This window comes from Brachyhypopomus gauderio, chromosome 11, assembly GCF_052324685.1.
Source record: "Brachyhypopomus gauderio isolate BG-103 chromosome 11, BGAUD_0.2, whole genome shotgun sequence".
NCBI classification, from domain to species: Eukaryota; Metazoa; Chordata; class Actinopteri; order Gymnotiformes; family Hypopomidae; genus Brachyhypopomus; species Brachyhypopomus gauderio.
This window is the reverse complement of record NC_135221.1, coordinates 6,477,711-6,503,895: the sequence shown is the minus strand read 5'-3', so window position 1 is coordinate 6,503,895 and position 26,185 is coordinate 6,477,711. Positions and strand designations below refer to the sequence as shown.

The 26,185-nt window shown below is 46.3% G+C and overlaps 1 protein-coding gene across 1 annotated transcript; it reads right to left on the bottom strand.

Moving 5' to 3' along the window:
* Positions 1-774: 774 nt before the first annotated feature.
* Positions 775-25,650, bottom strand: psd2 (pleckstrin and Sec7 domain containing 2). The gene is made up of 15 exons (XM_077021336.1): positions 25,331-25,650; positions 20,007-20,579; positions 17,857-18,585; positions 9,589-9,783; positions 9,394-9,474; positions 8,533-8,645; positions 8,332-8,390; positions 6,251-6,340; positions 6,093-6,136; positions 5,598-5,788; positions 4,481-4,551; positions 4,221-4,378; positions 3,522-3,666; positions 2,431-2,574; positions 775-1,865 (listed from the first exon to the last, which is right to left on the bottom strand). The coding sequence occupies exons 2-15, from the start codon at positions 20,492-20,494 to the stop codon at positions 1,659-1,661; spliced, it is 2,715 nt and encodes a 904-aa protein (XP_076877451.1). The 5' UTR covers positions 20,495-20,579; positions 25,331-25,650; the 3' UTR covers positions 775-1,658.
* Between the last annotated feature and the right edge of the window lie 535 nt (positions 25,651-26,185).

The window sequence follows — 26,185 nt, the reverse complement described above, 5'->3', positions numbered from 1 at the left end:
GTCAAAACTGCGCTAGAAAAAAATCTACTTGCACTTTCTCAAACACACAAAGTCCGTACCATGAAGATGAGTGGAAATACATGGAGTCCACGGTGTCCAGCAGAAGAGCCAAACACATTCATACTGCCATGGACTCTCTTCCCACACAGGTGAGGCTGGTCCCACGTTTCTGATGTACAGTAATCTGTTTGAACAGATTATGCTTGGGTAATGTAGTCCTCTAGTCTACAGCGTGAGCTGGAGACATGAGTGGGTAACTTGTTCTGGGTTTGCAGTCCTGCTGCTTTGCACTTTGTCCGTGTTTGTTCAGAAGGCTTTTGTGGTCAGCTGTAAGAAGACAAGGACTCCCCTGTGACTTTCATACACTTCAAACTGCCCTCTTTACTGTTCACATACAAATAACGCTCGTGTTCAAACTGCTCTCTGTCCCTCATGGTCTCTCGATCATGTTAATGCACACACACACACACACACACACACAAACTCTCTCTCTCTCTCACACACACACACACACACACACACAAACACAACCTCTCTCTCTCTCACACACACACACAAACTCTCTCTCTCTCTCTCTCTCTCTCTCTCTCTCTCTCTCACACACACACACACACACACACACACACACAAACGCACATACATATGCTTTGTTCCTGTTCTCCGTCACATACCCTGTCTTTTCTGGTGATACTTACACCTCTTTTTTAAGATCCTCCCCTTGGGTCCTTCAACAACCCAGCAGGTAGCTCCATTGAAAAGAACTGAGATTAAATAGAAGTTCAACTAATTTAAGATAGATTGCTTTCAACATTACAAGTGCCCGAGTCCACCATGATGGCTCAGAAAAAAAACTTCACAATAAATATGACAATAAATAATATGAATTTTGCATCATACTGTAGACAAGCTCATATGAATCTGAACACACATCAATGTGTGTCAGAGCCCTTAAAATGGCTACTACTGAGATATCGATAACCTCACGAATAAGCCAAATGCTACATCTCTAGCAATAATCAAGCAAGTCAGTCAGGAAGCCATCTCTGCTCATGGCGTTAGATTATTTGCACGCTGTGACATCACAAATGGGTCACAGCTTCATCAGGACAACGTATCAATGTGTCATCACTTTATGCTGCCATGTCACAAAGAAAAGCTCCCGTAATGCATTCTGATGTCAGAGTAATTTCAGTGTGACATCAGGGAAGGTGCCACATGAAGCTGCAAAAAAAGGCTTCTCCAGACATCACAATACATTAGCCTTGTGACCTCAGTGCCTCTCATTTACAATCATTACAAACTGCCATGTGATGTCACAATTGATTCTCTTGTGACATGACAATGCAGTCAGAGGGTATCATAGTGTTCCTCAAACACCGCCTTGGGCTCCACGTTTCCCACGCTTTCCCCTTTGTTTTGGCACATAATGAATGTTCATCTCAGTATTAAAAATGTCAGTGTCATAACACTAATAATACTTACAATAATCGTAGTTAATGTACATGGAAATAATGACGTTAGTATGCTACGTTCATGTTTCTCTCTCATTTTTTTCCTGAAAGGAGATGTCCTCGGATGTCCGATGCCTTTGCCTCTAGTAGTTAGGTGCCAGCGATTAGCTCCAGGGTCAGAGTTCATGGAACCCCTGGACCGACCCCTCAGCTGCGGTTGTCGGGGGCGTGTTTATGGCCAGCCCTCCCGTTGAGTCCGTGCGCCTGGCCAATGGAGGGGCTGGACTGGGTCTTGCGCAGGGGGCCGTCCCTGCCCTCGCTGCTGAAGGTGCTGGCCTCCAGCTTGTCCAGGTCGTCCGTCCCCGCGCTGAGCTTGGCCTGCAGCAGGCTGATGTACGTCTCGTAGCGGCTCTTCTGCATGAGACGGGACACACAAGCGGGGGGTCAGTAACACGCTTCGACAAGTTCTGTACATTGCCCGTAAGTTTGCAGCGCTCGTGGGTAATGTAGTGCACACTGACCTCGTGGGTTATGTAGTGCACACTGACCTCGTAGGTAAGGTAGTGTACACTGAGCTCATGGGTAATGTAATGCACACTGACCTCGTAGGTAAGGTAGTGCACACTGACCTCGTGGGTAATGTAGTGCACACTGACCTCGTAGGTAAGGTAGTGCACACTGACCTCGTGGGTAATGTAGTGCACACTAATCTCGTAGGTAAGGTAGTGCACACTGAGCTCGTGGGAATGTAGTGCACACTGATCTCGTAGGTAAGGTAGTGCACACTGACCTCGTAGGTAAGGTAGTGCACACTGACCTCGTGGGTAATGTAGTGCACACTGAGCTCATGGGTAATGTAGTGCACACTGACCTCGTAGGTAATGTAGTGCACACTGACCTCGTGGGTAATGTAGTGCACACTGACCTCGTAGGTAAGGTAGTGCACACTGAGCTCATGGGTAATGTAGTGCACACTGACCTCGTAGGTAAGGTAGTGCTCTTTGAGGCGGTACTCCTCCGTCTCTTTGCTCTTGGGCGTGAGCTCTGGGGGGTTCCGCTTGTGTTCCTCCACCTCCAGGACGATCTGCTTCAGCTTACTCTCATGACACTTCAGCTGTTCCTCCTGGACCAACCACACGCCGCAACATAAAGGAAATATGGCATGAACATCAGGTCCACCATGCTGTGATGCTGTGAACATCGATGAACTGGGGAGGTTCTGTGTGTGTGTGTACTGGGGTACCAGACCGAATGAAGCCCCACTAAGTGTTTATGTAATGTTGTGAAATCTGAACTAGAATGAATTCATATCTTACTGTGCTCAATTAGCACTATTCTACTGAAATTGTATAAATCAGTACTACATTATTATTAAGCACAGGCTTGTATTTGTACATCAGTAGTTAACCATTCCACCTAATTAATGAGCTAAAAATCAATGATGTCATAGAAGCACATTAAGAGTTTTTGCAGCAATCAGAGTATTCATGAAGCTAACTATTATTATGTATTCATGTTCAGTTTGGGTTTATTGTATTTCATTGCCTGTCTCTGTTCACTAATACACTTCTACTGGTATACACATCATTGTGGTGTATTAATCATTAATATCCATTAATGTGATTTTAATAATCTAGCTGACTGGAGGTGTTGACTAATTTAACTTTATACAAGTGCAAGGGCTTAGACAGGCAGATGTTTTTAGCAGAAGCTACTAACTAAAGCTAAAAGTCATAAAACCGACACTTTAAAACTCCTGGCAGCTTATTTTACCATTACACAAGTGAACCTGCGTGTATCTGAGACATAAGTCAGTGATGGCTTAGCAAGAAATACTCTTTGTGCTATCCAGCTGTGTCTACATACGGTTCTACCCTTGTGGGTTAACATTACCCTGTTCAGCAAAGCTAATGTTGCACATAAACTCAAAGACCACAACAAAGAGAAAAATAAAACGGACATGCAAATCATGAAAAAATAGAGCATATTTGTTTCAGGAAGAGTGTGTTTGTATGTGTGGGTTAGCGTTGTGTGTGACGTAGAGAGTGTGTGTGGATGAGGCGTGTGTACCTGACTGAGCCTAGTCATCGAGGAGGGAAGCAGGGGTCTGCAGAACTTCTTCATGGAGCCGATGGCAGCAGGGAAGGCAGGAGCAGAGAAGAGAGCAGAGACCAGATTTATCCTGAAGATCCAGGACATCATCTCCTCCTCACTCCTACACAGACGTGCAAGCACACACACACACACACACATACACACATGAGCGCACGCCCACCACTGGATAATAATATCACAGAGAAAATGTACACACACACACACACCAATGAATAGTTATACCACAGAGACATATGGACATACACACACACACACACACACACCCCTGAATAATATTAATATCACAGAGAAAATGTAGTCATATTCACGCCCACCCATCCCTGAATAATATCAGAGATAACGTATACATATGCATACACACCCACCCCCGAATAATAATATCACAGAGATAACGTATACATATGCGCGCACACACACACACACCCATGAATAATAATATCACAGAGAAAGTGTAGTCATATGCATGCCCACCTACCCCTAAAAAATATCACAAAGAAAAAAATTAACCACTGGCACTGTAAAGAAATAATATTCATGCTACTTCATCTTTTTAGCTATCATGTAAAAAAGGATGATTGTGAGCAGCACTAACGCTGCCTCTGTGTAGAGAGGGCAGCACTAACGCTGCCTCTGTGTAGAGAGGGCAGAACTTACGGTGCCTGGAAGAGGAAGACCCTCCAGTCTGAGGTTTTGAGTTTGAGGACGTTGGGTCTCTTGCTGTAGTCACAGGCCCGGATGGCCAACGCATGGTGCACACGTACCGCATTCTTCAGATCCACCTCGGACAGGTCCGCATCGGGCTTATACTCATCCTGGACACATGGTGGTGACAGAGTGTCGGTGTACTGAAGCAGTGTAGAGTAGAATGTGTGTGTGTGTGTGTGTGTGTGTGTGTGTGTGTGTGTGTGTACTACCTTCTGCAGATAGAGGATCATGCCTTTCAGTACAGCATAGAATTTTTTCCAGCCTCGCCGGCCTCTCGGGGCTAACAGGGGAGGGAGGGAGGGAGAGAGAGAGGGAGAGAAAAAGAGAAGCAGATAGTTTTCAGTAATGGCTTTGTATGTGTATACATGCTGTATTCAGATATGAAGGATATCTCCTCCTCATGCTAGGAGTCTCGGATTTCGCCAGCTAGTGTGCTGGTTCAGCTCAATAAATACTCTCAATCTAGTATGATATACAAGCAGTCATGCAGGGGAGGGTAATATTTTACAAATGTAACATCATCATAACACACAGCACATATTAAAATATTTGGCTTTTCTTTTGATATGTTGGAACACACATGGTGCGCCAACCAAAACGTGACAGCCAGCTTCTTACAACTGTGCCGTCTGAATCTGATATTGTGACACCACTGCTTGTTGTTTACAGACTCTCTGTGTTTAATGAAATAACAGATTTAGACTAAATATAAAACTGGTCTGTAGTCGATGTGTAACATGTTTGAAAAACCGATAAGGGCGAGTCAGTAAGTCTGCCACTCCCGTGGGGTTCTTTCAAGATCAATAAAGTGAGTCTTGTCTTACAGTTTATCCAGAAAAGTGCATCGTGATGTAATTTATCTTGATGAAGATCTATACCAGCTGCCCTTAGCAGTTTGTATGTGCATCGTTATTCTGAAGACCATTTTGCTGTGTGCTGTGTTGAAACCTTTCTTTTCTGCTTGATGGTCTTTGTTTCAATGTCATAAAAGTCAAAATTTCTCCTGCTGTCAGGAAAATGCATGCAATGTTCCCCCACACGTGTGTGCATTGATCTACTCTGGCTAAGTACGTTGATATCTTAGGGTTGATTTTTTATGTTCTTTGCTTCCATAGACATAAAATGACCTACAATTTTAATGTCAGAGTATATACCAAAGGAGGTTGAGACAACATTTTACAGCAGTACTGTCTTTCATTTATGTCAAATGGACTGATGAACCAAAAAACACTTAAAAAATGCGTACATCATTACACACATGTATAGATATATACATACAATATATTCATAATTCCCCCCGCCTGTCTCTCTCTCTGCAACACTCACTGCGTTTCCCGTCCATGTCAGCGTGGCTTTTGCGGGTGAGGATCCCGTGTTTGTAAGTGGCAGCGTTAAGCAAGAGTGGGATGGCAATGAAAGGGTTACTGCCATCCGTTACCCTGACAACCCGCTTTCCGACTGCATCACACTGGTCTTCCACCAGTTCTGACAGACTCTTCCTCAACTCTTCTTCCTCACTGCAAATGGAGAGATGTTATTACACACACACATGCACACACACACACGGACACACACAAATACACACACACACACACACACACACACACACACACACACACACACACACACACACACACACACACACACACACACACACTTATTCAGTTCCTTTTCCTTAAAACAGATTTTTGCTATTTTAATATACACACTGTATGCTTTCTAATTCAAATATATGATAAACAAATACCATGCATAGTTTAACACACATACAAACACACACACAAACACACCAGGTGAAATGCAGTGGAAACGGATACTCACATTGCCCATTCTAATTTTTCGTTCTTTATTGAATTATACAGCACCTATGAATAGTGAAGAGAGGAGCTCCTGTTAGCTACATGCTACATACATTTTTAAAAAAGTAATGAATCAAATCGAAAAGTTCCTTTACACTACATCAGAAATGTGCACAGTACCTTGAGTAGTTCTTTGGGGAAATCTTGGCCATCGTTCAGACTGTCCAGATTGCTAATAAACTGCGGGCAGGACATCTTCTTCCCAATGTTCTAAACAAAAAAACATACCCACACACAAACTGTATTAATATTAGGTGATTTATTATTGTGTTCTTAAGAAACAAATAACCGAAGACACATTTGACACACGCTGTGGAAATCCTGAACTTTCCCTTCAGTTATAGTTAATATTACAACCCTGCCGCTAGATGGCAGTAGTACACCAACGACGCATTCCACGCGCCATTCTAGGCTTTTCTAAAATTGCACCATTTTCTTACCATTGCACCATTTTTCCCTTCCGCAGCTGAATCTGTACCAAACCAATACTGTAGCGGACTCCAACATTTAGCCACACTAACAGCCCTTTTCTCTGAAACACCCTTTTTATAAAAACAAGAAACAGAAGTAGCACACTAAACTATGTAGTGGGGGAAAAATGGCCGGAAATTTTACAACATGTCCAAAAAGCGGACTTCATTAAAGAAAAGAAAGAGAAACATACACAGGAAGAGGAGGAGGAGGGGGGCAAGAGCGAGGGAGAGGGGGGAAGTTGCACTTACCACCTGCTCATGACAGGGGCCGGGAGCGCGAGAAGAGGGCATCAGGAAAGAGAAGTCAGAAACAGCAGAGACAGGAGTGTGTTAGAGGGCCAGGAGACTGGAGGCAGTGTTAGAACATGTGGCAGCACCAGCCTCAGGATCAACTAAGCTCTGTTCACACTGCTGTGTTATTTCACACAGGAGGCAGCATGTTTAAACATAAGCGAGTCTCCCAGTGAATTGAATACGAATACGTTCTAGCAAATCAAATAATTGTAGAGAGCCAGGTAAGATTTATTAATGCCTTATGCTTTTGTGAAGTTCACAGTAAAGAGCATCACCACTCCGCCCTGTGGAGAATCTCCACCTAAAATCCCACTACAGCAGTCGTCCTCACAGGGACCCTGGGCCAGCTGGAATCTAAACTAGGAGATAATAATAGTGAGGTATACTGTATATCATTAATGGGGTTGGTTTGTGGTTTCATCACCTGCATTAACCTCAAACAATATTATTTAGATTCTCTCAATAAATGCATAACAACCAAATTAAACAATATAATATTCATTCCTGATATAATGACAGATGTTCATAAAATTGTCTCGCACTACACAATGACTGTAATGGATATTGTGAGCAGGAGGAAACAGCATCAGATACAGTATACATAACATGAAAAAACCAAGAAGGGTTGAGAAAAGTAATCAATAGAAGTGTCTGGTTCAGGGTCTGGGTTCAGGGTCTGGGTTCAGGGTCTGGGTTCAGGAGCTGGGTTCAGGAGCTGGGTTGGGGGTCTGGGTTGGGGGTCTGGGTTGGGGGTCTGGGTTGGGGGTCTGGGTTCAGGGGTCTGGGTTCAGGGGTCTGGGTTCAGGAGCTGGGTTGGGGGTCTCGGTTGGGGGTCAGGGTTCAGGGGTCTGGGTTGGGGGTCTGGGTTCAGGGGTCAGTGTTGAGGGTCTGGGTTCAGGGTCTGGGTTGAGGGGCTGGGTTCAGGGATCTGGGTTCAGGGTCTAGGTTCAGGGTATGGGTTCAGGGTATGGGTTCAGGGTATGGGTTCAGGGTCGGGTTTCAGGAGCTGGATTTAGCGGGGTAGATTCAGGGCCCTGTTTTTTTCCACATCAATCTAACACACTTCTTTGATTAAATCTGAAACATTAATTAGCATATACAGTTAGTGCTGCGTGTTTTCCTCCGTCTACAGCAAAGAGAGTAATTATGCCAGACATGGAAGTAAATCAAATCTTTGGCTGTAATTTCCATATCTTATATATGCAATTATTAGGAAGTGCAGCATGTCTGAGACTAAGTCATGAGCCTCATGATTCCAGACAAGCTCTGCTAGGGGCCCTCAAAGGTACGGACATAAAAAGTTGTGAGCAAGCTTAGATTACATGGGAATTAATAAGAAGTAATTAAATGTGTGTATGTGTATGTGTGTGAGAGAGAGAGAAAGAGAGTGATAGAGAGGTAGAGAGAGCATGCATATTTTTTTTAGGTACATACATGGCCATGCAGGTCTGTATTCAGCAGCATAAGAGCACAGGTCAGTGTGTGAGCTCCATCTGCGAATACAACAGGGCAAGTGTACTTAAAGACACCTGAAGACATCATGCACCTGATGAACACACACACACAGAGTGACGTTCCTCATCCAGTAAATGATACTCCGCCATGCTCAGTGTGCAAGGGGGGTGGGCTGCTTGCCTTCCGAGGTGGGGGCGTCTGGGTTACAGCGGCAGAAGCGTTTGGAGAAGTGCACCAAGACTCTCTCTCTCTCCTGCGTTTCTCCCATCAGAGGAAATGCCTTCAGGAAGTTCCTGCAAAGGGGGGCAGGATGTGAGCATGAGAGGAACAAAGCCCATAACCTCCTAGATCTCCTTGAATGCTCTTCACGAGCTGATCGCCTTAGCGCTCAGCGCTCGTTCTGCTGAACCGGCCAACGTAGGTTTCCCCTGGGCTAACAGCACCGTTGGTGTGTAAGCAATTTCATTCATTCCTCCATGCTTTGTTTAGTGATGCATGCACTGTGAGGCATTACTGCATCGGGTCGATAATCAAGTCTTTTAAAGCTCTGAGAGCGCAATGTAAGTACACAGTGGAAAAAAAAAGTTTAACAATGGGATTAAAAAAATTAGACTATCATGTGGGCAAGAAGATTATTCAATCCCATTAGTGCTTTGTTGAAATACACTTTTAGTTTCTTTTTCTTTTTAGAAAAGGTTGATTCTTTTGATCACACATTTCCTGGAGTCTGGGGGAGGAGTAATGTGTGTGTCCTCCTCATGTGTGTGTCCTCCTCCATGCTGCATAGGAGGGGAACCGAACTGAAATGGAACTGTATTAGCAGCTGGTGAGTCTGTTTAGCTTTGGGCTTGACAGAGTACTGAGAGACCAGAGGGTCAGACAAGCCTGTTGTCAGATAAGTTGAACTTCCCTGTGAAGGTTAAATTTGATTATTAAGGCTTTTTCGTGTCAGCATGTTTTGCGAAACGAAACTAGAGAAAACGAGTGACTTCTGAGAAGTCAAGACATCGTGTGAGAGCGGCAGACGATTGCGGGCCTCACCTCAGCGCTCTGTCTAAGGGCAACCCGGTGAAGTCAAAGAAGCTCAGGTACTCCGATGCCACCATCTGGCTGAATTCATTACTGCAACAGAGAAGGAGACACTTTACCCTTTGTGTTCTTGCGGCTCTAGCAGACAGGCCCACGCGGACACCAAACACCCCCCCCCCCCCACACACACACACACACCCCACTCACTTCTTGCCCAGGTGTCGCGCCACATCACAGCGCTTGAAGCCCTCCAGGTAGAAGAGCCGCTTGGCCAGCCGTTTGGCAGCGTCTGCGTCGGCACGGCAGCCATTGGTGAGCGTGTCGGTGCTGCCCCTCTCCAGCGTCTCCAAGCTGCCCAGCTCCGAGTCCGAGTCGCACAGCCCATCGGTGAAACTGGTGTCACTGCGGCAACAGAAGACACGTTAGACCGTCTCAGCATCAATAACATCACAGGTTAATAGCATCTCTAGGCTTCAGAAATGGATGTGATTTAAAACTATGAAAGACGCGTAGCTGTTGTTTCATCCCGAATCATTTATGAACTTAGGGTGAATCCCAGGCCTCCACACCGCAAACATACACTCTGAGAAGTCAGTCAAACGTGCTGTGTCATGGCCAAACATAGCTTGCATAAGCAAGTTAATGGTGCGTTTTTTGCTAATGTGTCAAATTGAAATCTGAACTGCGAATGTAGTTTTGTTTTTTGTTTTACTGCAGCCATGTGTTATGTACTCAACCAACACATAAAGGCTAGCATCAGACGTCTAAAACAGAGTGAGAACGTACACCACCCAGAGGGCCCTCCACCAGAGGAGCCCCTACACCCTCACACGTATGGAGGGGGATCACTTTCACCTCCATATTTCCTCGTGACCTGCTGAATAAATGACTGCAGGCCTCCTTTGCGGAAGAGCTGACGGCTTTATTTATTTATTTATTTTCCCGTAATTTAATTGCCACAATTGCATTAAGTCCAAATTTGATAAGGTGCGGTAATGTGCTGGTTGCCATGGCGCCAGCAGAAGCCGACATTTTGAGAGATACGTAATTTATGTCCCTCTTGAGCAGATGGCCTCTCTCTGCAGCATTAGCCACGATCCCAAAGCGAACCCCCTCACTACTCAGAGGGATTCAGGGGCTATCAGGCTCAATTTGGCAGTGATTGGACTCAAACCCAAAGTTGCTTTGTCTGCCTGATTCAAGCCCAACCCTCTAGCTCTGCGTTATGCCAGACTTCAGAGGAGAGGACAGCACGGGGACACACAGATGCGTCACAACAAGAGACGTATTTGGCATTGCTGAATGGTCTTATCAGACCAAATCTATTAAAAACAGCTATTAAAAACTGCCCAACTCTGTTTCATTTCAAAAAGTCTCCTCTGCGATTGTAAACAAAAGCTTTGGCGTGATCTGCCCTCACCATATCACTCATGGATGAGATCTGTTAAGACCTTTAAACGAGTCTGATTCTGATGTCATTGAAAATAGTATAGAAATAGTAAGTATGTGAGGTTTCATAGAGAGATACAGAGTATCTGCAGATGTTCTGGTATTTAAGTGCAGTAGTTAAATAAATACACTTCATTACAAACTCCCACTGTATGTATATTAAAGATGGCACTTGTAGGACCCTTAGAAGTCCCGTAGGATTCAACCATATGTTCTCTGGTGATATGTTTTTATTTACAATCTTTTGGTTTTCCCCAAATACCTTTTTGATCAGTAATAGACAAAGTAAGGGATAGGGATTTCATTTTAACATAAGCAAGAAACAATCATCTCAGCACTGTCCAATTCTGTACTTGACTGGTGTATGAAAGCTGGTGAAAATGATCTGATAATGGCTCTTTTATCACTCAGTCCAGTCTGAGTGAGATTTCTGGCAGTATTCCACAAGTTATGATTATATCCCCTTCCTGTGGAACAGTAATCGCAATTTCCCCGGATTTTCTGAACATAAATGATTCACCTTCAGGAAAGGCATATTACAAAACAGATTCAAGTGGGGTGCTCATTTATATCAGCACTACATCAGTCCCCCTCAGTAGACATCCAACCAGCTGATCATGTAGCTGATGGCCAGGCAGACGTACGACTACTGGTCACTGGAAGCCAATGGATCAGACTCTGCTTCCCGTCAGCAGAATGGTGAAATAAACACTTAAACTGCTTAATGACTACTGATCCATAATCAACACTGGATAAGACCATTGTCTTCAAAAATAAGATTAGAGACCTTTCTATTTGTATCATAGAAAACATGAGTGTTTGTGTTAGTCATCCTGACAGGGAACAGGATGTGTGTGTGTGTGTGTGTGTGTGTGTGTGTGTGTGTGTGTGTGTGTGTGTGTGTGTGTGTGTGTGTGTGTGTATAAATAATTAACAGACATTTTTAAGAAAAGAGTGAGTAAAGTCTTCGTTCCAGTATAGTGCTCCTCAGGATACTACAAAACTATTTCTGAATGTGCCAGAACTTCTGCCCATAAATGACAACATGAGTCTGCCTGTCCATGACTCAGAGTGCAGACCTGGAGCTCCCAGGCACGTGGAAACGACCAGCAAGGTGTGTCGAAGGTGTGTCATAATCATCACGCTAAACTGTGGCGTGTGTGGTGACGTTATTTGCAAACGTTTATGTGTATGTGTTGATTTATGTGTCTTTCAAAAACCAAAGTATACTAGATTTTAAACCAACACACACACACACACACACATACACACGCACGTCTTTCTTTGTGCTTAATCCAAGGCCAACAATCACAATACTCTGTGCTGTTAATGAAGAGATGTCTGATAATGAAGAGATGTCTGATATTATTTGCACAAATATGTTAATGCTGACAAATCCGATTTTCACACGCACGCACAAACATTTGTAACCATTTCAGGGACAAAAAACGGAATTTGTTTCAGGATAACTGTGGAGTTGTAACAGGAGCACCTACAAAAGTTTCAGAAAAAGTAAAACACTAACACTAAACGTCAGAGTTCTCTGAAGGTGACGGACAAAAGTTCAGCAACCAGAGTATTCAAACTAAAATATAACAAAGCAGAGGGGGCTGCTATGTTATTGCAGTTATATAAGAGTTATATAAGAAAGGTCGCCTATATATACTATGGTTGTATATCTCTTTATTTTGACCTACATCTGTTATCAAAATGATAGCCGAATAAAAATACCCTGCACGGCAGCACTCATATCTGTTGTGAAGCGAAATAAAGCAGGAAACTTACAGAAGGTCGATCAGAAAGGCGAAATGATCATCGTACTCCTCCCTCCACATCTTTCACCGGAGACTAAAAACTAACCTCGCGCTGTGCGAGACATTATCAGTATACAACAGACGGGTAAATCCATTCGCCCCTTAGCGGTTTATGAATTAGGTAATCCGGTCCTTTCCAAAACAGAAACAAACTTAAGCACTTTAGGTCAAAAATAGTTTCGACACGTAGTCAGCGCATAATTCATGACCTGGATGCTCACAGCGAACACAGTTTTGAGCGTTATAAAGGCAAACTGTCCCCTTATCCGCCAGTCCGGTTCGACTCCAAGTGAACCATTTGGATTGAAGTTCCTAAAAAACGGAACCGGGGAAGGGGGTGGAGTACTGACAGGGATGGCCGGTAAGCTTTTAGTGAATGGTCGTGGACCGCCTAGTACACTTCCATATTTCCGACGTTTAAGTGCGCATCTGGCCAGATGCCCGGGTGCCCCAAGGTCGTTCCTGTGTTGTCTCTCATCGCTGGGTCAGAGCGCTCATTACTGGGGACGACTGCAGCAGTATGTGCCCACTAAATGTTCTTTATAGCTGAGCGTGAATAACACCAAATCGAATTAACCCCATTCCGAGTATATATATTTCCATTCAGTGATTCACCTAGTGCAACCACAGAAAATAGAACACACATATCTACAAATAGAACAGTATCTATCACACACACACACACACACACACACACACACACACACACACACACACACACACACACACACACACACACACACACACACACACACCAAGAAAAAAGAAAATTGAAAACAGAAAAATGGTAGCTATTTCAGGGACAAAAACAAAAGACAAATGTGGTGTGGTACTGCCTACAGCAGTTTGAGAAATGTTTTGTTAACACTGGGACGAGGAGGATAATCACAGTCACACTCCCACACGTGTCTGTCAGTGCCTCGTTACGTGTCCTTTTCTTTTAAAAATAATTTTGATTGTCTCTGTGTTTATCAGTACAGAGTGACTGCAGGCAGGCAAATAGTCTAATCACACCGCCAGTAGAGCAGAGGGCCTGTGGTATTCTGACTACAATAACCAGCAAAACATTTGACCCGACCTTACAATAATAAAATCAGTATTATAACATCCTATGAATCTTCATTAGCTATGGTAATTGTTGTTATTGTTAGTAACTATATTTGTCTTCTCCTCACAAAACAGAGCAATGTTCATCATTGATGTCAACATCCTCATCAAACAGGACCTTCACACCCTGGAAGTCTCCCTTTCATTAAATATTTTTATATTACATTTGCATTTTTCTTTTCAGCATCACTCATCACTTTTCAGAATTATTTCCCTTTGTCGTCATCACGCAGGTAACGATCAAGTTTCTGTGTCGAGGCCGTGAGTGTGTCGAGCTGTCCGGGCTCCCATGCCGGCGCTGGAGTTCATCAGCGCCCTGCCACACCCCGCGGCCAGCGCGGAGGGGTACCGTGGCAGTCCCGGTTTCCACGGCGCTGCTGTAATGATGCGGCGGAGAGGGGGACGCTGCACTATTATTAGACTCAGACTGATCCCAGCGCAGACAGGCTACAAACAGCAGCCCTCGGATTTAACAGCAGGCCACCGAGACGGTGACAGAGACCTCCTTACATGCACATGCACACGTGCGTGTGCACACACACACAATGCACACACTCAATACAGTCTCCTACAGATCATGTCATACATGGACGCTGGAATTTTAAAACGTTATGTTAAAATAAACCCTCTGGTCCCATATGAAGGTATTGCTTTTTTCACAGACATTGCATAGTTTCCAGAGTTTGCAACCAATTAAAGGCCCAAGGCAAAATAATCTAGCTAAATAATTGTATATATTAAGGAGAACAATTGCTTCCCTGGAGATTTCACTTTACCTGAAGATTACCACTTTCCCTGGAGATTACCACTCTCCTTCGAGATTACCACTCTCCTTCGAGATTACCACTCTCCTTCGAGATTACCACTCTCCTTTGAGATTACCACTCTCCTTTGAGATTACCACTCTCCTTCGAGATTACCACTCTCCTTTGAGATTACCACTCTCCTTCGAGATTACCACTCTCCTTTGAGATTACCACTCTCCTTTGAGATTACCACTCCCCCTTGAGATCTGCTTCTCAAACTGCTCTATCGCCTTAAACCTCACCTCAGCTCTCGGTATCTCGGTTCAGGTTTGGCACTATTCCTTACATCCTCTGAAGATCTTCACACCCCCCATGGGAAGCACACACACACACACCCCCACGGCCACACCCATACACCTCTCACCCAGAAGGTGCAGGTGAAGGCGTGGTGCACACGGGGAGGTGGTGGTGTTGGGAGGGACAAGCAGATGCCCAGACACACACTCACAGCACCAGGGCCCCATGTTCCGTCTGTCAACAGTGCTTCACACAGAAGAAGGACACTTCACACAGGCTATTAGTTCTCTGTAGTGTGTGTCCTGTTGGACATAATCTCCACTGGACAATTTTATGTCTTAATGAGGATATTGATTCTTTAATACACCTAACATAGAATTGTAAGGATGTGTGAGGGGCATTTTTGTTTACTCTTATTCCATCCTGCAGGGATTCTCATTGGCTGAGCTGTCCCTCACTGGATGACAGACAGCCAGGATGGAGTGGAACTGCACAGGAAGTGTGCGGATGTGTGTGTGAGTTAGCTACAGAGCGAAATCCTGCATGCAGGTACATGCAATTTGTGCAAACACATACGTACAGTAGAGAATGACAGTCCATGACAAAGCACACGAGTGAGGAGCAGAGAGGAGAGGAGAAAAGAAGAGTGGGGAGGGAAAGGGAGGAGAGGAGAGGAGGAGAAGAGAAGAGAGGAGGACAGTGGATATAGACATGTGAGGGTGCACTGTGAATGTTTACGATGGACACTCAAATGTATGTGTGATACTGATGAAGACTGACCCACACAACTGAGGCACGCACATCAAACTAGAAGCGTCTAAAGTGGCAGGAAGCCGCTCCACATGGAGTCTAATGTCTCGGAACCACAGCGGGTTGTTAGCAGCACCGTGCATTTACATTCAAAGGCTATAAAAGGAGACTAAGCTTTACAAGCTTCTTTAAATTAACATATTAAACTTAAGATGATGGGTGTGTTATGGATAGAGTGGTAGTTTCTAATCTTCACAAGACAGACATATTGTCAATACAAACAGACATATTGGTCTATACATGCACACACATACACACACACCCACACCACAACACACACACACATACACTTTAATGCAAACATACACAAAAATTTATGCTCACACATTGTTCAAGACAAACATTCACAAATGCAACCACACACACACACACACACACACACACACACACACACACACACACAGCTTAATGCAAACTCACAAAATACTATCACAAACATACATACAGCTGATTGCAAACATGCAAAAATGGAAACACAATCTCTCTCTCTCTCTCTCTCTCTCTCTCTCTCTCTCACACACACACACACACACACACACACACAGTGAAAATTCATTTTGAACAAGGTCTGCTTGATAAACGGTTTGTGATTCTTCTAAGTCTCAAGGCAGTGAAGAAGTCCCAAATTAGCAGTGCTCACATGAATCTGCCTTCGTCTCACTCAGTGAGTGGACCGGGATCTCTGCAGTACGCACAAGACTGCAGCTCAGAGAAGATACGCAGAAACACTCCAGCTCTGCACCGGCTATCCACATGGAGAACGAGATGCTTTGACTTGGTGGATCTCACGAAGGTTCTTGTGATGTTCTGAGTGGAGAATCTCTCGGGTGAGTGCCCTGGCTGAGCGTCTGTGGCCTTGCTAACCAACAGCACATGCTTTGCAGAGGGCAGGAGCGGCAGCAGGCGGATCTCGAGGAGCACGGCCCCTCCTGGCCCAACGCCATCATGCCGGCAGCTGCTACGTCCCTGAAAGGGCCCCGCGATTGGCCGATCAGACGAATCGAGCGAGTTAGCAGTGGAAGAACGCTGATCCATGCAGTGGCATCGTCCAACTTCAGGAGGCGAAGCAGCAAACCCCATCCCCCATCTCCACCCTCACTGCCTCCGTCACCAACCTAACCACCACCCAAACACTATAAAGGGCTGGTGATGAGGTGCACGTGCAACCAGTGTAGTGTTCCAAGCCTGTAATAGGCCATGGGATAATGATGTTAGCCACTTACACTGAGAGAGGCATTTTAATGAATAGCCCTTTTCATATGTCCACTACTTAAGTTAATGGCTAACATGCTAATGTAGCGGTAGCCCCCTGTAGTCAATGGAAAATGAGTATATGATCTTGGTTGGAGTAATGGGGTAATGAAGGGTAATGTGCTGATGATTCCAGCAGCAGTTGGGCTGAACAATACGGGTGAAGTCTACAGTGTGAGGGTCCCGCCGTGCGAGAGGAAGGCCCAGGGCCATGATGTCATCCACCCCAAAACAATGCTGCATTCAGTCACACTGGGGAGCAGGAAACTGCTTGTCGTTTTTAAAAAAAAGGGGGGGGCGACGACAACATCTGCTACTTAGCATTCCAGACGGATGTGGGGGGTTAGGGGGTGGGGGTGGAGAAAGAAAAAAAGAGAGAGAGAAAAAAGGGGAAGAGAGAGAGACCTCTCAGACAGTAAGACAGATGTTTGACAGAAATCTCTGTGAGATGTACATGTACTGGAAGATAGGGCTACAGCATTAGTAATTGTCCACCACTCTGGAATTCTTTCAACGTGGACATTGGCTGCCAGTCCAAATCAGGCAGTCTAAGCCGAGCACACATGCAGGCCCGCTGGTCCCCAAACAGCAGGACAGGACATTAACTCCACAAATGGCCAACTACAGCGTGTATCCATTTTTGTGCTGTTCTATTTTCCTGACGTGGTACTTCCATGTAGTAAATGACAACAGTTCAACAGATCTCTATGTGTGCCTCAGTAGCTTACGATCTACACCTCATCTTGCACAAAACAATTAATCAAATGCCAGTTATTCACCACTTTACAAACATCAACGGCTATGTGCTTGGTCAGTATCTGTGCTTTGCATGCCCCCTGCTGGATAAATTGGATAAAATTCAGTAACAGTGTACATAGCACAGATGGCCAGTCACCAATAATTAGCTGATTGTTTTGTAGACAACGGGGACATTTGGTATGATACACATACCTACACACACACACACACACACACACACACACACACTGCCTCACCCTTACCTGACTGAGCTGGGGAGGATTCCAGGTTTCTCTCCGTTGCCTGACCGGTCGTTATGGAATCCATTGGGAATGGTCCACTGTGATGGATGGCTAAGAACATTTTCAGACCTGCTTCCTGGGATGGAGGTCCAGAGGGGGCTTCCAGAGCCAGCTCCATCACTGGAGGACTCTTTCCCAGTGTCCATTGCTGGCTCCCCTTCCCCTTCCTGGGTCTCAGTGCCCTCTTGCACCGTCTCCAGCTCCACTTCTGGCGGCTCTGGGCCCACCAGTGCCCTCTGCTGGATGAGCGGTGTGAGCGGCGCCTCGAAGCTCACACAGCTGTCCGTCTCGTCCGTGAGCGACAGCACGTCCAGCGAATCCAGGCTGCTGTAGCAGGTCCCGCCTCTCAGCAGCTCCGACTCCACGATGCGCTCAAATGTGGAGCTGAAGCCGTCCTGGCTCTCTTTTGTCCGGTCGCACTCTTCCTCGCAGTCTTCCTCCTCCTCCTCCTCCTCCTCCTCCTCCTCGGCGACCCGCTCGACGTCCCGCTGGTCCTGCTCGACGATGCGTTCGAACGCTGAGCTAAAGCTGTCCTGGTTTACTGCTTCCTGCTCTACCTCCACATCTGCCTCTTCCACCGAGAGCTCAAAGGTGGAGCTGAAAGCATCCAGGTGTTCCTGTGCTGGCTCTTCATCACACCCCTCGTCTTCCTCATGACCTTCACTGTCGTCCTCCGTGCCGTTTTCCACCCTGCGTTCACACACACACGCACGCACACACACACACACACACACACACACACACACACACACACACACACACACACACACTCTGGTCAGCACAGCCACCAACAAGCTATGATCCTCTTCACCTCCGCATACACTCCGCACTTGAACGTACAGGAGCTGGATGGCTGCAGGAAGGTGTGTATGCTCCTCCTATCTTTAGCTGCGCTGCTGACACACTCATGCAGGAAGAGTGGAGCAGTGCAGTCCCAGCAGAGCCTCATTCAGGCCAGCTCCCCCGCCACACAGGCCCCCGAAATATCCCCCTCCGTTTTACACCCACGCACACGTGTTCCCGCCCACCTCCAACAGAACCGCACAGCTCTGGCACCGCACGCCCTCACTGAAGCTCACGGACACGCCCCTCACTGGGTGTACGGACACGCCCCTCGCTGAAGCGTATGGACACGCCCTCACTGAAGCTCACGGACACGCCCCTCACTGAGTGTACTGACACACCCCTCGCTGAAGCGTATGGACACGCCCTCACTGAAGCTCACGGACACACCTCTCGCTGAAGCGTATGGACACGCCCTCACTGAAGCTCACGGACACGCCCCTCACTGAAGCTCACGGACACGCCCCTCACTGAGTGTAAGGACACGCCCCTCGCTGAAGCGTATGGACACGCCCTCACTGAAGCTCACGGACACGCCCCTCGCTGAAGCGTATGGACACGCCCTCACTGAAGCTCACGGACACGCCCCTCACTGAAGCTCATGGACACGCCCTTCGCTGAAGTGAACGGACATGCCCCTCACTGAAGTTCACGGACACGCCCCTCACTGAGTGTACGGACACGCCCCTCGCTGAAGCATATGGACACGCCCTCACTGAAGCTCACGGACACGCCCCTCGCTGAAGCGTATGGACATGCCCTCACTGAAGCTCACGGACATGCCCCTCACTGAAGCTCACAGACACGCCCCTCACTGAGTGTAAGGACACGCCCCTCGCTGAAGCGTATGGACACGCCCTCACTGAAGCTCACAGACACGCCCCTCGCTGAAGCGTATGGACACACCCTCACTGAAGCTCACGGACACGCCCCTCACTGAAGCTCATGGACACGCCCTTCGCTGAAGTGAACGGACATGCCCCTTACTGAAGCACATGGACACGCCCTCGCTGACGCGCACAGAAACACCCAATACTGGGCTGATCAGTACTGGTCAGTACTTGGCTTATCGCTACATGTGATCAAGTTCAAACCAGGCTTCTGGTTCAAATTAGATTTTATTTTAGGTACTGGAGCATTGAACCTAAAATGCGGCACTATGTCATATTTGTTGTTATTATTATCTTCTTTAATTTATCAATACACATTGAATTTCTAGGCTAATCTTAATTTGTTTTTGGTAGGTAATAGATCATTAGATTACTGACCTCCCAGTGTGCCGTGACTCTGATGAATCCTTTGCTGATTGGTCTGGTGGAGGAGGAGGCGTGTCCTGACCCGCATTCTCAGAGCTTGGCACACAGGCTCTGCCTTCCTTACTGCTGTCAGCCACTGCTGGTGTGCAATAGATCTCCTCTCCATTTTTCCCAGCATCCTCTCTGATCTCCTCTCCCTCTTCTCTCCTCTCCTCCTCCCCATTGGTAGGCGTATTCCCAGTTCTCTCCTCGTCCGGAGACGTTCCCTCTGAAGTTGCTCCCGTCTCTGCTCCGTCCCCGCCTGCCTGCTCCCCGGGTCCACCGCCACCTCCACGGTCCTCTGTCCCTGGCCCCGTCCCGGTCTCCCTCGTCTCCGTCTCCTCACCTCCACTCTCAGGGTCGTCTGTCTCCTCTTGGCTGTGTGCGGGCTGGGCATTTAGGAGTGTGGTTGAAGGTGGGGTGTGTGTGTGGAGGGGGTCACCCTGCCCCTCCCTGCTCATGGTGGCCTCTTCAGTTACAGTGAGTTTGTGGTCCGCGATCAATAGCACACGGACCAGCGCAGAAGTTTAGGGTCAAAGGTTAGTGCTGTAAGGGGACAGGTGGGTATTAGTTGAAGGTAAGATGAATAAATATTTTAAAATATTTTTTAATGTAAAGCATATTACATGTATTAAAATGTAACACATTACCTTACATTTGTAGGCAACATAATTGTTTTTTTTTAATATATACATGTATTATCATAGAGATTTTAGACATTCCTCGCCCTAAAATTCATAGCTTTTCATATGATTTCTGCAAAAGGTCATGATGAAAAATCAATAACAGGACTGCCTGATTGAATTAATTATTCAATATCATGTGATATTTATAACTTGGTGGCATTGTAACAGATTACAGTGTCACCCTTCAATAAATCATTGTTTTGTGGCTGATCTTTGTAAAACCCTGCAAAATCCACAACTGTAAATAAAGACAAATTGCTGGAAGAGAGTGCCAGGCAGCTAATCCATAATCCCAAAATCTTCAGACAAATAAATCAGGTTGAAGGGGATCACCTGACCCAGCGGTGGGGAACACGGGTTCTGCCGTAAGTGTGTATAACCCTGTCCTAGTGCTCCACTCCTGCAGAGAGGCGTTCATCACCACTCTTATTAAATCTAAGGAATGCAATAATCTAAAAAGCAAGACGAACTAGAGCACAGTTGGAGCTGTGCAGCTCTGTGGTGTAGACGCTTCCGTTTAATTGCAGGGTTATGGTAAAAACGGCCAACACCAGAAACATCACGGCAGTCTGAAATGCATTTCAAGTATAGAAACATCACTCAAAATACACAAAGGACCACAGGTGAAATAACATATTGGTATGGCTGAGAGAGGACAAATGCAGAGAGGATTAAAGGCGGACTCTGTCTTTGCTGCCTGCTTGATGTGTCTGGTGTCAGTCCTGCAGCACGCTGTCACTGCACGACTCCCAAATTTCCAGCTCCACTGACACCTGACGTCTCATCCCAGCATGCAACACTAGGTCTGCCAATCACAGTGACTGCGGTAGGGCTGAATCAGGGACTCGTTTGGATTGGCTTGAAACTGTGCCGGGCCTGTTTGGTGCACAGAAGAGATGCTCAAGTCAAAGCATCTCCTGAGCAGGAATCATAGTTTCATGGATTGTGGGGAGATGTTGGATGCCCCAAGGAGGGGGGGGGGGGGGGGGGGGCAATGCCGGACAACCAAAGTTCAAACAGAATGTGATAAAAATAACATCCAAGATGTTTCAATCCTTCTCTCAGACTGAACAAAGGCAATCTCTCCTCTCCTTTCGTCTCAGACAGCTAGGCTACAGACCCGGCTCTGATGCACAACCGCAGTTTAATAATATCTAAAGCCTACGCCCTAATTCAATGAAATAACCGTAAAGCTGCAGCACCTGTTTGATCCAGGCCCTTGGTGGAAACCTCCATTGAATCAACTAAGGGATTATATGTATTTAGGGTCACCCTTCTGCTGTCACACACCTGCCATGATAGAGGTCATATGGCAGTTTGATTTAATCAACCATACGACAATTAAGGTGTGTATCTAAGGGTGTGTGTGTTGGGGGGTGTCCCTTTAATACCACGACCTCTACCATTTTGGTTTCAGAGTCAACCTTATCGGATGAGCATATTCTCTGCCACTAGACAAAATTTCTTCATCTGATTTTTAGGGGCCACTGTGTTGCAATCTCATTTATACATACATATGTGCACAAAATCCACTTTAACAGCAAATGGTGTTTTGGTATGAAAGGTACAAGGGTTAGCATATACATGTGCGTGGCAATCACACAGGCAAGCATGTTTGTAGCATTACTAAGGCAAGCACTCAGTCAGAATTCAGAATTCAGTTTGTGCTACTACACAAGCACAAACCAGCCTCACGGATCACTGCTACAGACGAGTCTCGTCACGGCCTCTGTGTATGAGGATGGATGAGATACGAACAGAAAGAGAACCACTGTTCTGACACAACACACAAAAGAGATATGCTTAAAAGGGGAAGTTTAAAGACTGTGTGTGTGTGTGTGTGTGTGTGTGTGTGTGTGTGTGTGTGTGTGTGTGTGTGTGTGTGTGTGGGTGGGTGGGTGTGTGTGTGTGTGGGTGGGTGGGTGGGTGTGTGTGTCGCATTGTTGTCAGCAGAACAGTAAGTTCTTAAAAATGATCAATTCCCTTTAATTTTTGCCAAAGCAATTAAAAAAATCTCCACTGTAATCACCAAATATATCAAATGACATTTGGTTATGGTTCCTGTTACCAGTACACAAGCACCTCCTACTGGAAATTGAGCATACAATAAATTTGAATATTTCTATATTTATTTGTCAACAAGAACCCAAAGGAAGTGAACAGCTTGAAGCTATGTAGGCCTTTATGTAGATAACTAAACTAAACTAAGGGAATCCTATTGGGATCATCTGGTAACGGAATCCAAGAGATTCAAGTCTCCGCTGTACCATGTGACACCCATGAGCCTCTGAGGACGAGACTGGTGAGACGAGTGGTGTGTCAGGTGTCTTCTCAGCTAGCAGCGTTTGGACCACCTAGGCCCGGTTGTTTGAAGACATGGCATTGTGAACTTCACAGAGACCAGGCTCTTGACCAGGCCTTTAAGTGATACAGTGATGCATTCTGGGAAAAGCTCTATACTGCATGCAGGGTGCCAACTCGAATACTGCATCCCTCCCTTTGTCAGTGGTGGCGTGACCTCTCCCACAGACACTGTAGGTCCAGGCAGACTCCTTTGCTGTCAAAATAATTTGCCCTGTCCTTGGGGACAGTGAGCTGGACACAGGATTGGGCGTTGTGGTGGCTGATTAAAACAGAGCAAGAGAAGAAAAGAAAAGGAAAAAAACAGAGCAGTACAAGAACCTGGGCGGCTACAGCAGTATGGACCAGTTATACAGCCCCTCCTAACGAGATCACTATCCGACATAATCGTCTAGGCTACACCATTTGCAAAGTGAAGTGGAATCACATGTCTAATTAGACCTGCTGAGAGGTTCATTACTGATAAGCAGCGGTAGGAACTGCGGAATATATCTAGGCTGGCAAAACCCGCGCAGCACTGCAGAAACCAGAATGACAATGAGGGTCCGGGAAGCACGCGCACGCGAGGCACCCCGAAGTGACGAGATATGGTACGCGCACGTCAGTCCCACCTCCCGTTCCTCGCCCTCACATACTATGTGCGGTCTGGTCGTCGGTTTGACCCACTAACCCTTTTCAGACGGATCCGGCAGCCATCCACACAACATGCCCGGCCATTATGCAGGTCTTCCACGCGTATTTAACCCACTGAAAAACTCCGTCATCCAGTTATCCTTCGTTGTGTGTGCTCTATAGCCCAGTTTACACTGAAATAGACAGAGAAATCTTTGTTTTTTGTTTTGTGCACAAATTATTGTAGCGCAGTGTATTTTTACGCAAGCGTAAAGTAACTGTATTCAAGCTGGTATAAGCAGAATCATTTTTGTTCATTCTGTTATTTCCTATCAGGAATCTAACAAGCGCGCGTGAACTACCGAGCCGTGCAAAATCTAAATCACCCGTTCTGTCACTACCACTGTGTTCAAGGTCAAACGTCGTCTTGTATTGTCATCATATCACTTAAAACGTCTCCATTTAAATCGTTCTTAGAAATAAATCTCATTATGCTCATTTTCGGACGCTTTGTCGGTAGCGGCGCCCCGTGCGACACGAGAGGGGGAGGAATGAGAAATTGGCTGTTTAGGCGTCTAGTGTCTCGTCTGGCGCTGCTGCGTCTGGGTGTCTGACGCCTTTATTTCGGTTCAATTAACTGACGAGGACGTGGCCGCCACATGGCACTTAGACTAACAATGGATTACAAAATAAACACTGAACAATGGGCGCATTTAGATCAGGTCACCTGTGGACGGGCTGACGGGTCTGCAGCCGCAGGCATCTGATATTTGGCTAATAGCAGTTCTAGTAGAACAGCAATCATTTGGATGGTGCTGGAAGCTGGTGTTTAAACCGGGACGGATTGTAACCCACCTACAATTAACCGTCTTTGCTGCGCACCTGTTTAAACCAGCTTGTATCGAGCTTTGGTTTAAACAGCACTCATTCTGGCGGCTGTTTGGGTGTCTGTGTGTGTGTGTGTGTGTGTGTGTGTGTGTGTGTGTGTGTGTGTGTGTGTGTGCGTGCGTGTGTGTGTGCGTGCGTGTGTGCGTGTGTGTGTGTGTGTGTGAGATACGGGGACAGAGAGACACCCTTTCGCACACTGAGCCTCTGTGTTAAGCATCGTGGAGTTAACACACTCTCCATCGCGCGGGGCAGCTGAATCTGAGCCGCAGCCATATTATCCCAGCCTCCCAGTGCAGTAACCATGACAACTGGATGGCTGGGGGACACTGTGCTCAGTCAATACGGCGGGGGCTTTCTTCCTTCCCAAATAGACCCCGGGATCTTTCAGGAGCGCCTCGTCCCCCATATCAATTAGCGCGACTTTCTTTAACACTTTGAGGAAAGAAACGGTCCGGCACGACCCGAGCACATCGCGTGTTGATACGGCGCGTTAACACGAGCGCTCGGACAAACTGCCGGTACAGCAAACGCTGCATCAAACCCAGCAGTGCTGTCGCCGTCACTTCAACACAAGGACAATGACGTAGAATACGGCAACATTAAAATAAGGGCAGAATTTCCATTCCTGGGATGCGATTTAACGACTCATGCATTAATCTCGTGAAAAGCATCTATTCAATAACCCAAATGATGTATGAGAATATGAAGGCACAATACAGTGTGTAAATGAGCTCATATTAATGTTCTCACCGGGAAAATACGTCCAGCGTTCAAAATCGTTATACAGATGAAGCGTTATTTTTTTGCGGGGGGGGACGTCCTCTCTTCTCGCATCCAAAGAACAGATCGACGCGCTCCTCTTGCCTCCGGTCTACGCACACTTGATGTGACAAAACCCCCTGGCTCTCCCTCTCGGCCGCGCGGGAGTCTAACACCGACCGCTCACCCCGGCTTCCTTTTACCAAAGAACGTTTAGGGCACACGCGGGAGGTCCGGCCGGAGCGAGACGGCGGTCCCGACTGGCTGCGCTTGGGGTGATGGGGATGTGTGTGTGCGCGTGCGTGCGCGTGCGGGTGGGTTGCAGCCGCAGTCGCGTTCTTGTCTCTGAGAACCCGGGCGACCCGGTGAGCGCGGAGTGATAGGTTCGGGGATCTCGGCCCTGTTGCCTCGCTCTGCCCACATTAATTATAGATTATAAGACACAATTCATGCGCAGTGGGATTCAAGGAAATATTTATACTTTTCGGTTGTGCATAACCATTTTTTTCCAGTCACATAGGTGTTTCTCAAAGGTCAAAATTGAAATTAAAGAAGAACAAAATATCCTAAATAACTCCATCACCTGTAATATATGTTTCACTCGATCTGGCAAAACATTAAATACATATAGGAATATACTCAGGGACCTGTTCTTATTTTCAAAACATCTGTATTTAATAATAATAGTAACTACAATAGTAACTACAAATTCCAGTGAATACCAGAAGAATTAAGGAAGAATAAAGAAATCTGACTGAATATTCCCCAGAAGCATGCAGCCCGAACCTGACAAATAAACTCATGAGCACAGTGGAGTAAGGAAACAGGAAGATACTTGGAGTTTAA

What these genes read in the sequence shown, in the direction of transcription:
- psd2 (XM_077021336.1), bottom strand. Translation starts at nt 20,494, where the DNA reads ATGAGCAGGGAGGGGCAGGGTGACCCCCTCCACACACACACCCCACCT. An exon ending in AGACGCCCCCACCTCGGAAG is followed by an intron (nt 8,391 to 8,532) that starts GCAAGCAGCCCA and finishes TTGTATTCGCAG; the next exon opens with ATGGAGCTCACACACTGACC. An exon ending in AGCACTACCTTACCTACGAG is followed by an intron (nt 1,866 to 2,430) that starts GTCAGTGTGCAC and finishes CGTCTCATGCAG; the next exon opens with AAGAGCCGCTACGAGACGTA.